The 17,621-nt window shown below is 51.0% G+C and overlaps 1 protein-coding gene across 1 annotated transcript; it reads right to left on the bottom strand.

The window, feature by feature from the left end:
* Positions 1-1,041: 1,041 nt before the first annotated feature.
* Positions 1,042-16,141, bottom strand: LOC128948251 (olfactory receptor 14J1-like; the record flags this gene model as incomplete). Its single annotated transcript, XM_054292869.1, has 2 exons — positions 1,042-1,182; positions 15,680-16,141. Coding segments are annotated over 2 exons (603 nt in total), but the record flags the coding sequence as incomplete, so codon positions are not given.
* Positions 16,142-17,621: the final 1,480 nt, after the last annotated feature.

Here is a 17,621-nt window from a genome sequence, read left to right as displayed (position 1 = left end):
TCCCGCGCCCCAAGGAGATGCCTCAGAGCCCTCCAGGTGCCCCCCAAGGGCGCCCCGAGGCCACAGGGTCCCCCCAGTTGCCCTCCCGGACCCCCAAACGCTCTGTCACTGCCACTTCCGGGACTACAGCTCCCATCGTACCCTGCGGCTCCATTAAGCGCCATTAAAGCAGCGCCTCTATCCCCCATGATGCCCCGCGGCCTGATTAAAACAAAGCCTTCATCCCCTGTGATGCACCGCGGCTCTAATAAAGCAGCGCCTACAACTCCCATCATCCTCCGCGCCCCATAGATCCCTATTATATCCGTGCATACAACTCCCATTATACACAAGCCTCCATAGAGCTCTATTATACCCGCGCCTACATCTCCCATCATCTCCCGCGCTCCATAGAGCCCCCTTATACACAGGCCTCCAACTCCCATCATGCCCCGTGCTCCATAGAGCTCATTATACCCGCGCCTCCAACTCCCATCATCCCCTGCGCCCCATAGATCCCTATTATATCCGTGCATACAACTCCCATCATCCCCTGAGCCCTCTAGAGCTCTATTATATCCGTGCATACAACTCCCATCATCCCCTGAGCCCTATAGAGCTCTATTATATCCGTGCATACAACTCCCATCCTCCCCCGCGCCTCATATATCCCTATTATATCCGCGCATACAACTCCCATCCTCGCCCGCGCCCCATAGAAACCCGTTATAGCCGCGCCTCCAACTCCCATCATGCCCCGCGCCCCATAGATCCCCATTATACCCGCGCCTCTAACTCCCATCAGCCCCCGCGCCCCACAGATCGCCATTAATTCCCTCCCACACCCCAAAACCCCCCCCAAACCAGGAAAAACCCCCAAATTTCTTTGACCACCAACACTCAGACACCTCCGAGCTCCCAAATCCTTTAATATTCGCAATTTCCCCCTGTTTAACCCCTCCCTTCCATCGAGTTCAGCTCAGCGGGTTTGACTGAGCTCCATCTCCTCCACCGGGGGTTTTTGGGGAGATTTGGGGTTTTTTGGGGGGTTTTTGGGGTCCCTCAGAGCACGGCCCGGCCCCGCTGGATGGGCAGGACCCCGAATCTCCGTTTCAGGGCCAGGCGGTGCCGCGAGAATTTGTCATCGGGGGAGAAGCGGGCGGGGTGGGCCGAGCGTGTGGGGAGCCCGGCCGGGGACACTTTCTGAGGGGAAAATTACACAGAATCCTATAAAATCCCACAAAATCCCACAAATTATCCCAAATCCCCCCTCAGGGCAAGCAAACTTACCCCAAATCTCCCCAAAATCCTTAAAATTCCCCCCCCCCCCAAATTCCTCTCCTCAGGACACCCGAAATTTCCCGCCAAATTCCCCCCCACAGGACACCCCAAAATTCCTCCAAAATCCCAAAACTGCCACCTCAGGACAGTCAAAATCCCACAAATTCCCCCCAAAATGCCCCAAATTCCCCCCAAATGCCCCAAATTCCCCCTAAAAATCCTCAAATTCGCCCAAAATCGTCCAGATTCCCCCCTCAGAGTCCCCCCAAATCCCCCTAATTCCCCCCTCAAATTCCCCCCAAAATCTCTCAAACTGCCCCTCAGGACACCCAAAATTCCCAGATTCCCCCAAAATCCCCAAATTTCCCCTCAGGACACCCAAAATCTCCCAAAATGCCCCATATTCCCCCAAATTCCCCAATTTCCCCAAATTCTCCCAAATTTTCCCCTCAGGATCCCCCAAATTGCCCCAAAATCCACAAACTGCCCCTCAGGACACCCCAAAATTCCTCCAAAATCCCAAAACTGCCACCTCAGGACACTCAAAATCCCACAAATTCCCCCCAAAATGCCCCAGATTCCCCTCAAAATCCCCAAATTTCCCCTCAGGACACCCAAAATCTCCCAAAATGCCCCAAATTCCCCCCTCAGGACATCTAAAATCCCTCAAGTTCCCCCAAAATCTCCAAATTCCCCCAAATTCACCCTAAATTTCCCCCCTCAGGACACCCAAAATCTCCCAAAATGCCCCAATTTCCCCCAAATGCCCCAATTTCCCCAAAATCTCCCAAATCTTCCCCTCCGGATCCCCCAAAATTCCCCAAAATCCACAATTTCCCCCACAGGACACCCAAAATGCCACAAATTCCCCCAAAATCCACCAAATTCCCCCAAAATTTACCAAATTTCTCCAATTATCCCCTGAGGACTCCCAAATTCCCCCCAAATTCTCCAAAATAACCCAAATTTCCCCTCAGGACAACAAAAATCTCCCAAATTCCTCTCAAATCCCCCAAATTTCCCCAAAATCCCTCAAATTCCCCTCTCAGGACACCCAAAATGCCCCAAATTCTCCAAATTGCCCCAAATTCCTCCCTCAGGAAACCAAAAATCCCCCAAAATGCCCCAAATTCCCCCTCAGGATGCCCCAAATTTTACAAATTGCCCCAAATCCTTCAAAATCTCCCAAATCCTCTAATTTCCCTCAAATTCCCCCTCAGGACATCAAAAATCCTCCAAAATTCCCCAGATTCTCCCCCAAATTCCTCCAAAAATCCCCCAAATTCCCCCTCAGGACACCCCAAAATCCACAAATCTCCCCAAAATTCCCCTCTAAGGACACCTAAAATCCCTGATATTCCCCCAAAATCTCCCAAATTCCCCCCTCAGGATCCCCGAAAATGCCCCAAAATCCACAAACTGTCCCCTCTGGACACCCAAAATGCCCCAAAATTCCCACTCAGAATGCCCAAAATCCTCCAAATTCCCCCCAAATCCCTTAAAATGCCCCAAATTCCTCCCAAAATTCTCTAAATTCCCTCAAATTCCCCCTCAGAACAACAAAAATCCTCCAAAATTCCCCCAAATTCCTCCAAAAATCCCCAAATTTCCCCTCAGGACACCCAAAATCCACAAAAATCCCCCAAAAATCCCCAAATTTCCCCTCAGGACACCCAAAATCCACAAAAATCCCCCCAAAATCCCCAAATTTCCCCTCAGGACGCCCAAAATCCACAAAAATCTCCCTAAATTCCCCCAAATTCCCCTCTAAGGACACCTAAAATCCCTCAAATTCCCCCAAAATCTCCCAAATTTCCCCTCAGGAAACCCCAAATTCTCCCAAATCCCCTCAAATTCCCCCCTCAGGACACCTAAAATCCCCCCAAATGCCCCAAATCCCCAAATTTCCCCAAAATCTCCCAAATTCCCCCCTCAGGACACCCAAATTCCCCAAAAATGCCCCCAATTCCCCCTCCGGACACCTAAAATCCCCCAAATTCCACCCAAAATCTCCAAATTTTCCCAAATTCCCTCTCAGGAGAACAAAAATCCCCCAAATTCCTCTCAAATTCCCCCTCAGGACACCCAAATTCCACCCAAATCCTCCAAAATGCCCCAAATTTCCCCAAAATTCCCTCTCAGAATACTCAAATTCTTCCAAATCCCCTCAAATTCGCCTCTCAGGACACCCCAAATCCAAAAAAAATCTCCACAAGATTCCCCAAATTCCCCCAAATTTTCTCAAAATCCCCCAAATTCCCCCCAAACTCCCTCAAAATTCTCTAAATATCCTCAATTTCCCCCTCAGGACATCAAAAACCCTCCAAAATTCCCCAGATTCTCCCTCAAATTCCTCCAAAAATCCCCCAAATTCCCCCTCAGGACACCCAAAATCCACAAATCTCCCAAAATTCCTCAAATTCCCCCTCAGGACACCCCAAAATCCACAAAAATCTCCCCAAAATTCCCCTCTAAGGGCACCTAAAATCCCTCAAATTCCCCCAAAATCTCCCAAATTTCCCCCTTAGGACACCCAAAATCTCCCAAAATTCCCCAAATCCCCCAATTTCCCCAAAATCTCCCAAATTCCCCCCTCAGGATCCCCCAAATTGCCCCAAAATCTATAAATTGCCCCTCAGGACACCCAAAATCGCACAAATTCCCCCCAAAATCCCCAAATTCCCCCTTAAGACACCCAAATTCCCATAAATTCCCCCAAAATCCCTCAAATTCCCCCTCAGGAAACCAAAAATTCCCCAGATTTCCCCCAAATTCTCTCAAAAATCCATGCTCAGGACACCCAGAATGTCTCAATTTCCCCCAAAATCCCCAAATTCCCCCCTCAGGACACCCAAATACTCCAAGATCCCCCAAAATTCCCTCTCAGAACACCCCAATTCTCCCAAATTCCTCAAATTCCCCCTCAGAACACCCAAAATCCCCCAAATTCCTCCCAAACTTCCACAAATTCCCTCAAAATCCTCGAAATTTCTCCCCAGATCCCCCAAATCCCTCAAAATTCCCCCAAATTCCCCCCTTGGGACACCCAAATTCCCCCAAAATTCCCCCTCAGGAAATCCAAAATCCCCAAAATTCCCCAAAATAACCCAAATTCCCCCATCAGGACGACAAAAATCCCCCAAATTCCTCTCAAATCCCCCAAAATTCCCTCTCAGAACCCCCAAATTCTCCCAAATCCCCCCCTCAGGACACCTAAAATCCCTCAAAATGCCCAAAGTCCCCAAATTCACCCCAAACTCCCCCTCAGAACATCCAAAATTGCCCAAATTCTCCCTCAGAACACCCAAACTCCCCAAAAATGCCCCAAATTTCCCCCTCAGGATGCCCAAGTTCCCCCCAAAATCCTCCAGATTCCCATAAACTCCACCAAATTTCCCTAAAATTCCCCTAATTTCCCCAAAATTTCCCAAATTCCCTCCTCAGGACAACCTAAATCCCACTAAAAAACCCCTTAGGACACCCAAATTCCCTCAAATTCCCCCCAAAATTCCCCCTCAGGATGCCCCAAATCCCCCAAATTCTCCCCAAATGCCCCAAATTCTTCCCCAAATTCCCCCCTCAAGACATCCAAACTCCCCCAAAATCCCCCTCAGGACACCCAAAGTCCCTCAAATTCCCCCAAAATCCCCTCAAATTCCCCCTCAGGACACCCCAAAACCCCTCAAAATCCTCCAAAACCCTCCCACATTCCCTCAAATTCCCCAAAATCCCCCGAATTATCCCTCAGGACACCCCAAATCCCCCCCAAAATCCTCCAAATTTCCTCCTCAGGACACCCAAATTCCCATGAATTCCCCCCGAATTCCCCCAAAATTCCCCTCTCAGGAAACCCAAACTTCCCCAAAATGCCTCAAACTCCCCCAAATTCCCCCTCAGGACACCCCAAATCCCCCAAATTCTCCGAAATCCCCCAAATTCCCCCCTTGGGACACCAAAATCCCCCACATTCCCATTTTTGACCCCAAACTTCCCACCTGAGTACCCAAACTCCCGTTTTTAGTCCCAAACTTTCCCTTCCTTGACACAAATTCTCCTTTTTCAGTCCCCAGTTTCCGTTTTTGGCCCCAAATTCCCCTTCTTTGGTCCAATTTTTCCCGTTTGTAGACTAAAATTCCCCTTTTTTAGATCCAGACTTCTCACCTGAGCCCCCAAATTCCCCTTTTAGACCAAAATTCTCCTCTTTTGGTACAAATTCACATTTTTTGGACCCAAATCCTCCAATTTTCAGCCCAAATTCTCCATTCATGGCACCAAATCCTCCATTTTTAAACCCAAATTTCCCTTTTTAGAACCAAATTTCCCTTTTTTGGACCCAAATTCCCTCCCCCCCCCTTTTTTTTTTGTTACAAATTTCTCATTTTGTGCACGGTGGACTCGATCCCAATCTGGACCCAAATCTTCCCTTTACTCAACCCAAGCTCTCCATTTTTGAACCAAATTTTCCCCTTTTTAGCCCCAAATTCTCCCTTTCTAGTCCCCATTTCCCCATTTTCAGTCCCGAATTCCCATTATTCATTCCCAAATTCCCCCTTTTTTCTAACAAATTTCCCCTTTTCGCCTCAAAACTCCCATCCCTATTGTTATGAACAAAAATTAAGTTGATTTTTTCTGTGAGAAAAAGGTTACCACTGTTGCTGCTGGGGTTCTGCTTGTGTTATGGTAATTACGGGTCGTTGTTGTTAATGGTTGTTTATGTATCAGTAAAAGCCCTGGCTGGGGCGAGTTAATGGCCCTGCTCTGAGACAGTGAAGGGTGGGGACCTCCCGAACAGCGAACAGCGAGGAGAAGAGACTTTGCAGGGGAGGGATGTGCAAATAACTCCAAGGACCAGCATGCTGTGTGGGACCCCCTGCTCCGAATGCACTGAGAAAACCCCAGAAACAACGAGCCACCTAAGAGTTGAGAGATTGGAGTGATGTCTGGATGAGAGGAGCAGAGTGCTGGGCCTGCAGAGATGCTAAAAACCTTCGTTGTTCCTCACCCTGAGTTCGAGAGCCCCCGGGCCAGGTCTGGCAGGAAGTGAGACTGAGACCAATTCAACATCGGAGGGTGTTGATGCCCTAAAGGCTCCCACGAGGACTGGACCTCCAGCTCTGCCCCTGGTGGACAAAGCTGCACATGTCGTCCTCCTCCTCTGAGTCACCCTGGGAGTGACGACGGGAGACTGCAGCCCCGCCGAGCTGCCCAAACCTGAGCTGATCACTCATAATAAAGGCATTAAAAAGGAGAAGAAGACTCCTTGCCCTGTTTATTTCAAGCAGCACAAAGTTCCTTGGCAAGAGTCACTCTGCTCCTGACTGGGCACTTCAGGCACACCAAGGAAACAAAGCAACAACAAAACCAAACCAAATCCAGGCAATCAAACCATAAATGAACCGAGAACAGTCCCTGTGTGTGTGTGAGACACAACGACAGTGAGGGCAAGGATAAAAGGAATATGGCCTAAAAGCTTAACAGGCCTCACACTTAACAGGACTTATCTCATACCTTAATTTTAATTGATACAGTCAACTACACAATTTAGCAAAAGAACAGCACTTAACAGTATTTAACCTAATTTAAAACCTATGTTAGAAATTTAACAGAGGAATAAAACTTAACAATATTCAACTTAGCTTATAAGTTATATTTAACATAATGTAGCAAAAGAACAACTCTTAAAAGCATTTGACTTAGCTTAGACCTCATGACTTAACCTTATTTACAGGCCTGACTGAGTCAGCTATCCAAGGCACTCCAACCCCTCAGAGAACAGCATTTCTGCCACATTTCCCCAGCACAGGCACTCCTGTGTGCACACAGACGCAAAGAGTCAGTGCAAGGCACCTGTGAGAAATTCCCCTGAGGGCAGGCAATGCTCACTGTGGATCCTTTGGCATCTCCCCAGCAGGTGAAGGGCTGAGCCTGGAGGAGTGGGGGGATCGGCCCAGGCTCTGTCGTTGTTCAGGATCCCCGAGTGCAGCAAACGGGAGAGTTCCCGGCTGGGAGAGGCCCCACTCAGAGGGAGTCGCTGGCCCAGGAGAGCTCCAAGGGCTCCTTTTGGAGCGCTGTGTGCAGGGCCCCAAGAGAGGGGCTACAGTCCCAGCAATGGCTCATCCTGGCCGCACTTGGCACCAACAGCTTTCTTTGGCAGTGTGAGAACAGGGATGTTGTGCCGCTGAGGGAACAAAAACAGCTCCCAGGGCTGCTCCTAAAGGAACCAGGAGCTGGTTTGGCAGCAGCAGTGCCTGGAGCAGACAGTGTTTGTGATGAGCTGCAGAGGAGCTGAGCCCAGGGGCTGTTGGCCAAGGCCGAGGCCCAAGGCACATTTCTCGGCTGGCAGGGCGGCCTGAGAAGGGGAGGGGGGAATGCAGCAGCACAGGGCCATGGAACCAAGGGACCATTGTGACACTGTGGGGCCTGTGAGACCACGGGACCACTGTGACACTGTGGGACCTTATGGAATCATGGAGACCACTGTGACATTGCTGAGCCTCATGGAACCAAGGGGACTGTCCTGACACTGTGTTGCTACATGAAATGTAGGGTTCATTGTGACACTGAGAGGTGCCATCAAACCAAGGGTGCATTGTGACACTGCCGGGAGTCCTCAAACTGTGGAGACCATTATGACACTTTGGGGTGTCATGGAACCAAGGGGCCATTGTGACACTGCAAGACTCCATGGAGCCAAGGGTCCAAACTGTGACATTGCAGGGCCTCATGGAACCGTGGAGAGACCATTAGGACACTTCACAGCCTCATGGAATGAAGGAGACCATTGTGACACTGAGGGGCACCATGGAATCATGGAGACCATTGTGACACTTTGAGGCCCCATGGAATAACCAAAGCATTGTGTCACTGTGAGGTCTCATGCAACCAGTGAGACCACTGGGACCCTGGAGGTCGCCACAGAACCAAGAGGACCATTGTGATACTGTGGGGCCTTGTGAAACCAAGAGGCCTTTGTGACATTGCAGGGCTGCCTGGAACCAAAGGTTCAGTGTGACATTGCAGGCCCTCATGTCATCAATGGTCCATTGTGACACTGTGGAGCCAAAGGAGACCATTGTGACACTACAAACCCCCAGGGTCCAAAGGTCCATTGTGACATTGCAGGGCTCGTGGAACAGAGGAGTCCTGTGACATTGTGGGGCCTGGGGAACCATGGAGACCATTGTGACACTGCAAGGCCTCATGGAATCAGTGGGACCATTGTGACACTTCAGGGCCTTGTGGAACCTAGAGGATATTGTGACACTGCTGGACCCTATGGAAACAAGACATCATTATGGCACTGTGGGGCATCATGGATCCAAGGCACAATTGTGACACTATGGGGCCCCATAAAATCAAGGGGACACAGAAGAGATCTGGCTGGTTTGGCCTCCCAGGGGCCACCTGACTGGTCCAGCTGACCTTGGAACATTAAGAGTCTCTTGTCATCTGCTTCTGAAACACTGTGCTCCGTGCTTTCCTTCCCATTGGAAAATAACTGTTCTTTTCCAGGCACCCATGGCCAGAATTGGGATTTCACCTCCAAATTTCCTTATATCCAGAGATTGTTCCCATAGGAATATTGCCAGGATAAGTCTGGCTGGCAGTGGTTTCATGAGGGTCACTTCCCATCTGTCCCCAAATAGTGCAGAAGGCTCTGTGCTTTCGTTCCTACGGAAAGAACTGTCCTGCTTCTCCAGGCGCCCATGGCCAAGACTGGCCTTCCACCTCCAAAATTCCTTCAATTCAAAGACTGCTCCCAGACAAAATCTGCCATTACTGACAAGTCTGCCAGGCCTTGGCCTTGTGAGGCTCTCACCTGCTGTCCAAACACTGGGGCTCGCTGCTTTCCTTCCTCTGGAATAGAGCTGTACTTCTCGTCCAGTTGTCCATGGCCAGAATTGGGTTCCACCTTCAGCATTCCCTATTGTGACGGACTGGGGGAGATTGTTGGCTGGAAACCTTTTGTGTGTGGGGGAGGAAGGGGCAGGTCCAGCCTTTCCATGCCCTATAACCCCAGCCCTGCCCTGCTCTGGAGCCCCAATCCCCCCAGAGCCTCTATCCCAGCCCAGCAGTGGCTGCCAGTCCCTGGCACAGCACAGGCAATGCTCCACAGCCACCTCTGCAGCCCCCAGCCCAGCTCCTGAGGGACCGAATGAGCCCAAGTCCCACCTGGGGGAAGGGCCCAGGGAGACCAAGGGGTATTGAAGGCTGAGCACAAGGCAAGCACACATCTTGTCCCTACCTCCTACTGGAATTTTTATCAGAACATTGCTAGAAACCTGGAGTTGGTAGCTGTGTGTGTGCTCCTCTGTATCTTGTATTTCTTTCTCTCTTTCTGTGTCTTCTTCTCCTAATTCCCTCCTCTTGAAAATTTTGGGTATGTAAAAATTGAACAGGCTTAGATTTTGTGAAATTGAATGGGCCAACTTTATGCTTTGAAAAGTGTTTTTTGTTTATTGAATGTCATACTAAAACTTTTGCCAAAGTTTCTCTGATTTTCTTAAGTTCCCAGTAAAAGATGTCTTATTGTTTTGAGCTCCTGAGAATCTTTTGTTGGTATTTCTCCAGTGAGTCCAACTCAGAGTACACAAACAACTGCAATTCCTTTTAAATTTCTCCTTGAGAGTTGTTTGGGGGATGAGAGTCAGGGCTTGTCTGTCCTGCTTAGCACAGCCCAGGCAGGGCTTTCCCAGCCACATTCCACACTCCATTTCCCAGCTGGAGCCGCTGCTGCCTCTGAGTTGTGCTGCCCCAGCCCCAGGGATGCTCTCCTTGTCTGCCCATTCCCCCACGGTCTCTGGGCAGGGATGGCCTCAGTGGGGGCTGCTGACATCCTCAGCAACTTGGAGGCTGCTGCTGAATTTTCCTGCTCCAGAGGCTTGTTCAGCCTTCAGCTCTTGAGTGCAGGAATTCAGTGTCCCAGGGCTCATTAACATTGAGAACACCTTAACAAGCCAAGCCTCTGGGAATAATTTGATTTCAGTTTCCAAATAATTTGTAGTTAAGTAAATCTCAGTGGTGTATTCAAAGTGAACATATGATACTTAAAAAGACAGTGAGAAAATATTTTTAGGTCCAGTTAATTTTGTTTTCCTGTTAATTCGTTGATGTGTGCAATCTCCAATTGACACTGAATCCAAGTACCTCCTCATGCAGTTTGAATAAATATGAAAATCAAGACTCTTTATGGCTGACAATCAATCAGACTCTGTCCCTACCCCCATCCCACCATTTCCCCCATCCAAGCCCTGGCACTCAGAGCAGCCTTGTGCAAATCTGAGCTCCCTCCAGCCCAGGCTGCACCTGCAGCTTTCAGCTCCTTGGCTCCAGCTCCCACCTGCTTTCCTTGGAGAAGGAGCTGCCTGAGACACAGAGGGATGTTCATTTCTTGTCAACCAACAAAGCCAAGGCAAGGCACAGCTCCATCAAATGCAAAAGTCATTCTTCTCCCTGGCTCTGCCCTGACACTGATCCCCACAGCCTGTCCAGTTTCCTTCACCCCTGCATTGCCAGGGACTTTGTGGGACAAGGGAGCTCTGCTCTGGGGATGGAGGGAGATGCAAGTGCCACCACTGGGGTGGGAGCCACAACTAATGAGGTTTGTGTCCTTTGGGGGGCAGGAACTGCAGAAACTCAGAGGCACAGAAAGTTTCTCTTCATGGCCAACAGACCACAGTTGAACAGGACACAATTTAATAACAATCATGCTGGTCTCTGAGCCATGTGCAATGTCCCAGCAGGATCTCGTGAGTCCACCATCAACAAATGATTTCCAGACTAACATTTATTTCACACAAACGTGGTTCTGTGATAGATATAAATACAATTAAGTTTTTGTATCAGGATGCTCATTCTGGAGTGGGGGCAAAACAGCTCAAACAATTCCCGATTTGCAAAGCTGTCAGTGGTGGTAGGAGAAGGCAGGTCAGGCTGCTCTTGGTGTTGAGGAAATGCTGAAAGCCTCCTGACTCATTTCATCTCCTCCTGTCCTGGCTGATCTCCCCTCTTTCCCCTTCCACCCATTGGCTTTTGTCTCCCACCAGCCTCCCCTGTGAAGAGCCTGGCTCTGTGTTTTCCATCCCCTCCTCGCTGGCACTGCCAGGCTGGGATGAGGAGCCCCTCAGCCTTCCCTGCTCAGGGCTGGACAAGCCCAGCTCCCTCAGCCTCTGCTCACAGCCCAAGGGCTCCAGCCTCACCTTGGAGGCCCTTCCCAGACCCTGCTCAAGCTGCCAGACATCTTTCCTGCCCTGGGGAACCCAAACCAGGCCACAGTGACCGGGAGTCACGATCCATCCTTGGTGTCCTGGTCACACAGCCCTGGCCCCTTGTCCCCTTGTCAGGCTCTGGGGTGGATCCTGTGGAACATCCTTTGGTGGAGGCTGTGGCTCCAGGTGGGCTGGGGAGATCTCGGGGGACAGGGACCCTGCTGGGCATGAACAGCATTGGACTTGTTGGGAGAAACTGTGAGGGGGAGCTGGGGCGGAGTGACCAACCCAGTGACCTGACGCAGCCCTGCTGGGATGTCACACAGCCCCTCTGTGATGCCACAGCCCGCTCTGGGATGTCTCAGTTTGCTCTGCGATGTCATACCTCTAACCTGTGATGTCACAGCCTGCTCTGTGATATCACAGAGGCAGTCTGTGATGTCATAGCTGCTCTATGACCTCATATACCCCATTCTGTGATGTCATAGCCCACTCTGTGATCTTCTGTGAAATAAGGAAGGGCAGCAACAAAACTTCTGCACTGGAATTAGGAAGGGCAGACTTTGGCCAGTTTAGGATGCTGATTTGGGGAGTACCAAATCAGGTCCTGATTCTTTAAAGGGAAACAGCCCTTAAAAACAAAGGGGTCCAGGAAGGATGGACACATTTCAAGAAAGTAATCCCGAAGAGGAAGGAGCAGCCTCTGCCAGTGTGGCAAAAGATGATCTAGTGAGGAAAATGACTGGCTTAGCTGCCCATTCAGGTTTTGTGGGAACCCCGATGTAAAAAAGGACCAGCAACTCAGGAAGTGTTTAAGGATGTCATTATGTTATCCGAAAGAAAATTAGATACGTAAAGCTCAATCAGAACTTAACCTGGCCCATTCTGTAAAAAAATTTTAAAAAAAACTTTGTATAAAAAAGTGTATAGCAAAAGGAGGGATAAGGGAATGTCTACTCCTTATTGGATGTAGTGGAGAATATAGAAACTAAAGAGAAAGAAAAGCTGAGCTACTTAACACCATGTTTGTCTCAATTTTCAATATTAGGACAGGCTGTTCTAAGGACAGGTGTTCTCCTGAGCTGGTAAATGGGCACAGGGAGCAGAACAGCCCCCCCTGTAATCCAGGAGGAAGCAGCTGGGCACCTGCTGAGCCACTCAGATGCTCACAGGTGTATGGGATTGGATGGAATCCATCCTAGGGGCATGAGGGAGCTGGGGCATGAGCTCCCCAAGCTGCTCTCCATCATTTACCATCAGTGCTGGCTCAGCAGGGAGGGCCCGGAGGACTGGAGGTGCCAATGTGAGCCCATCCCCAAGAAGGGCCGGAAGGAGGAGCTGGGGAACTCCAGGCCTGTCAGCCTGACCTGGGTGCCCGGCAAGGTTATGGAACAGATCACCTTGAGTGCCATCACAAGGCACCAACAGGATGGCCGAGGGATCAGAGCCAGCCAGCGTGGATTTAGGGGTGGCAGGTCCTGCATGACCTACCTGGTCTCCCATTATGACCTAGTGACCCACTTGTGGATGCAGGAAAGGCTGTGGATGTTGTGTGCCTGGATTTCAGCAAAGCCTTTGACACTGTCTCTGACAGCATTCCCTGGAAAAGCTGCAGCCCATGGCTTAGGCAGGTTCCCTCCTCGCTGGGAGATTGAAGAGCTGGCAGGAGGCTGGGCCCAGAGAGTGGTGGGGATGGTGCTGCACCCAGCTGGTGTCCAGGCACTGGTGGTTTCCCCCAGAGATCTGTGCTGGGCCCAGTCCTGTTTAATATCTTCACTGATGATCTGGCTGAGGGGATCGAGTCCACCGTGCACAAATTGCAGATGGCACCAAGCTGGGTGTGAGTGTGTCTCCCGTTCTCGGCTGCTTTTGATGGCCTGGAAAGGCTCGAGATGGCCTTGGGACAGCCCGCACTCCAAAGGACGAAAAGAGTCTTCAGGTTTTTTCTCGGTCTTCAGTGTTTATTAGTTTTTATCTACAAGATTTTCTCTTGGCCCGACAGAGGTCCGCACAGCACGCTGGCCATGAGCACACTGCGTGCCCTCAGGGCGGTCACTTATCTTTATACTCAAAACTACGTATAAGATATTTACCTATTTTCCCCAATGCTTTTCACCCTTATTGACAAGTGCACTTTTAGTAAGAACCAATCCTAAAGTGCCACCACCACCACAGAAGATGGAGGCCAAGAAGAAGAAGAAGAAGGACAGGACACGCCCCAATTCCTCCATCTTACTTCTCTAGACCCCCCTGTACCGAAATTCTAAAACCTGTGTTTCACACTATAATTAACCTATCTCTTCACCATTCATCCCCGTGAGATCCTCCCATCCTCATACAAGTGTCGTTTCCTGTGCAGGGTCAAAGTCCAGCCACCAGACACTTCTGGCAACATTCCAGGACCTCCGAGCCCCCCAAGGGTTATCTGGGTGACTCTGCACATCAGGACTGATGTGCTGAGATCCCACAAGTGTGGATCTGCTGGAGGGCAGGACAAGAAGACACAGCCCTAAGGTGCACCAGGGGAGGTTCAGGCTGGGCAATAGGAAGAAGTTCTTCACAGAAAGGGTGAGTGGGCATTGCAATGGGCTGGCTGTGGGGGGAGGTGGCAGAGTCACTGTCCCTCTCCAGTGGCACTTAGTGACATGCTCTGTGTAACAAGGCAGTATTAGGGCATTGGTTGGACTTGATCATCTCAAAGGTCTTTTCCAGCCTATTTGATTCTGTTATTCTGTCATGACTGGGAGGCTCTGGGGCAATTGTGACACTGCAGGGCCTAGTGGAACTAAGAGGACCATGGTGACACCGTGCAGCCCCACAGAAACAGGGGTCCACTGTGGTGCTCTGGGGCCAAATGGACCCACGGAGTGCTCCGTGACACTCTGGGTCCTCATGGAACCACAGAGACCATTGTGAGACTGCAGGGCCTTGTGTAACCAAGGGCTTTCACCATTTTGGCACTGCAAAACCAAGGAGACCATTGGGAGACTGCAGGGCCCAGTGGAACCAAGGGGACATTGTGACACTGCGGGGCCTCATGGAACCAAGGGGACATTGTGACACTGCCGAATCCTGTGTAACCAAGGGGCCACTGTGAAACGATGGGGCCTCAATGAATCTGGGAGAACGTTGTGACACTGTGTGGCTTTGTGGAAACAAGGAGTCCATTGTGACACTGAGGGGACTTCTGGAACCACAGAGACCATGGTGACAGTGTGGGACCTCATGTAACCATAGGGGCATTGTGACACTCTGGGGCCTCATGGAAACAAGGGCCCACTGTGGAACTGCAGCACCAACGAGAACATTATGACACTGTGAAGTCCCACAGAACCAAGGGGTCAACTGTCACATTTTGGGGCCCTATGGAACCAAGGAGACTAGTGTGACAGTGCAGGGCCTGGTGTAACCAAGAGGCCATTGTGACACTGAGGGGCCCCATGGAACCAAGGACATCTTTGCAGATGACACCAAGCTGGATGTGAGTGTTGATCTGCTGGAGGTCAGGAGGGCTTTGCACAGGGCCCTGGGCAGGCTGGATCCAGGGCCCAAATCCAACAAGGCAAGGTTGAACAAGTCCCAGTGCCGGGTCCTGCCCTTTGGCCACAACAAGCCCTGCAGCACTACAGGCTGGGGACAGAGAGGCTGGAGGGCAGGCAGGCAGAAAGGGACCTACAGGGACTGATGGACAGCAGGCTGGGCATGAGGCAGAGGGGTGCCCAGGTGGGCAAGAAGGCGAATGGCTCCTGGCCTGGATCAGGAATGGTGCAGCCAGCAGGAGCAGGGCTGCTGTACTCAGCACAGATCTGTCCCCAGCTCTGCACACAGACATTGCTGCTGCAGCTCCAGAGAAGGCAACAAAAGGGCATGTCTGCAGAAAACTTTGCTGGGAGATCCTTTGGTTCATTTAAAGCCACCAAGAGTGCAGCCCATCATTGACAGAATCTGTGGCCACAGGGAAGGTGGAGAGAAAAAAAATGAGAAATGGCACAAGGAATGGCTTTACTTTGTTGACAATATGAAAAAATTAAAACAAAGGAAACAGATCTCGAAAATGAAACCAACAAGAAGTTTTCAGAATTACTTTTATTACAAGTGATTTGCAGAAATTGACCAACAGTTTAATGTTTCTGTAACCATCCAGTCATCAGTGTCCACACTATAGCCTTGAGCTCCTGGTTCCTCAGGCTGTAGATGAGTGGGTTCAGGGCTGGAGGCACCACCGAGTACAGAACTGACAGGGCCAGATCCAGGGATGGGGAGGACATGGAGGGGGGCTTCAGGTGAGCAAATGCTGAAGTGCTGACAAACAGGGAAACAACAGTCAAGTGAGGGAGGCAGGTGGAAAAGGCTTTATACCGTCCCTGCTCAGTGGGGATCCTCAGCACAGCCCTGAAGATCAGCACATAGGAGAAAACAATGAACACAAAACAACCAAATACCAAACAGACACTGACTGCAATGAGCCCAAGTTCCCTGAGGTAGGATTTGGAGCAGGAGAGCTTGAGGATCTGAGGGATTTCACAGAAGAACTGGCCCAGGGCATTGCCATGGCACAGGGGTAGGGAAAATGTATTGGTTGTGTGCATGAGAGCATTGAGAAAGGCACTGTCCCGGGCAGCTGCTGCCATGTGGGCACAAGCTCTGCTGCCCAGGAGGGTCCCGTAGTGCAGGGGTTTGCAGATGGACACGTAGCGGTCGTAGCACATGATGGTCAGCAGATAAAACTCTGCTCCAATGAAGAGCATAAAGAGAAAGAGCTGAGCAGCACATCCTGAGTAGGAGATGTTCCTGATGTGCCAGAGGGAATTGTGCATGGCTTTGGGGACAGTGGTGCAGATGGAGCCCAGGTCGCTGAGGGCCAGGTTGAGCAGGAAGAAGAACATGGGCGTGTGCAGGTGGTGGCCGCAGGCTACGGCGCTGATGATGAGGCTGTTGCCCAGAAGGGCAGCCAGGGAGATGCCCAGCAAGAGGCAGAAGTGCAGGAGCTGCAGCTGCCGCGTGTCTGCCAATGCCAGCAGGAGGAAGTGCCTGATGGAGCTGCTGTTGGACATTTCCTATGGTATCTTGGCATGGGGATCTGTAAAAAATTAATCATGGAATAGTTGGGTTTGGAGAGGACTTTAAATACCCCAGCACAGCCTGGTGGCCCTTTGCCCCCCCCCTGCCTGAACAGGGCTCTGCTGCCTGGAGCTGTCCCTGCCAGCAGCTGCTTCCCTGTGCCAAGGGCTGAGCCCTGCCAGTGCTGCCAGAGCCCAGCCCAGCCCTGGGGGCTCAGCTCTGCCCTGCAGACCCCTCCCAGCTCTGGCACTGCCCAGGGACAGCTCTGGCTTTGCAGGCTCTAATGGCAAAGTCAGAGCAACCCTGAGGAGGCTGGAAAAGCAACACTGATGCTGCCTCTAAGAGGTCTTGTTCTGATTTCTGTCACTGCCTGGTGTAGTAAGATCTGAGAAAAAAATTTTTTTCTCATGCTGGAGTGATAGATGAGTATCTGTTTGCGATTTCCCATCAAGGCAACCCAGAGAAGTAGATTAAAAAAGCAGGACTTCCCCTTTCCTGCTGCCCCTGCCTTGCTATGCTCCCTGTATAATCTATTTGGAAATGTTCTGCAGTTAAATGCCAGGATGGGAGCAGTCCTGGACAATGCAGCATCATCACCACACAAGGAGAACACTTTCAAGCCTTACCAGCTGTCTCCTCCCACGCAGACCTTGTCCCCCAGTGCTGGGAGCAGCTGCCAGGGCTGGCTGAGAGCTGTCCCTGGCAGGCAGCAGAGTCCCTGCCCCAGCACAGCGCCCTGGGCTGCAGGACCCTGCTCTGCAGTACAGCCCCGGGCACCCCTGGCTGCTCTGCACAAGAGACAATCAGAGAATGTACTCACAGGGTCTGTAGGCATTGGGATGTTCCAGCTTTAGGAGATGGCTCCAGGAACTGCAGCTGCATTGTCCTGCAGCCAGAGGCTCCTGTGCCAAGGGCTGGCAGTGATTCTGCCCCAGGCACTTCTCAGCACCTTCCCAGCCCTGACTGATTGAAGCTCTCTGTGCCTCTGTGCTGTGCCCAGGGTGGCTGCAGGCAGAGCCCCAGCCCTGCTGGGCTGTCAGAAGAGCTGCTCATCAAGAGAAATGTGCTTTTGAAACTCTTCTTGGTTACCAG

Source organism: Melozone crissalis, unplaced genomic scaffold, assembly GCF_028551555.1.
Source record: "Melozone crissalis strain CALT ecotype California unplaced genomic scaffold, PUWL_Pcris_2 ptg000120l_1, whole genome shotgun sequence".
Classification (NCBI taxonomy): domain Eukaryota; kingdom Metazoa; phylum Chordata; class Aves; order Passeriformes; family Passerellidae; genus Melozone; species Melozone crissalis.
This window is presented reverse-complemented; position numbering and strand designations above follow the sequence as displayed.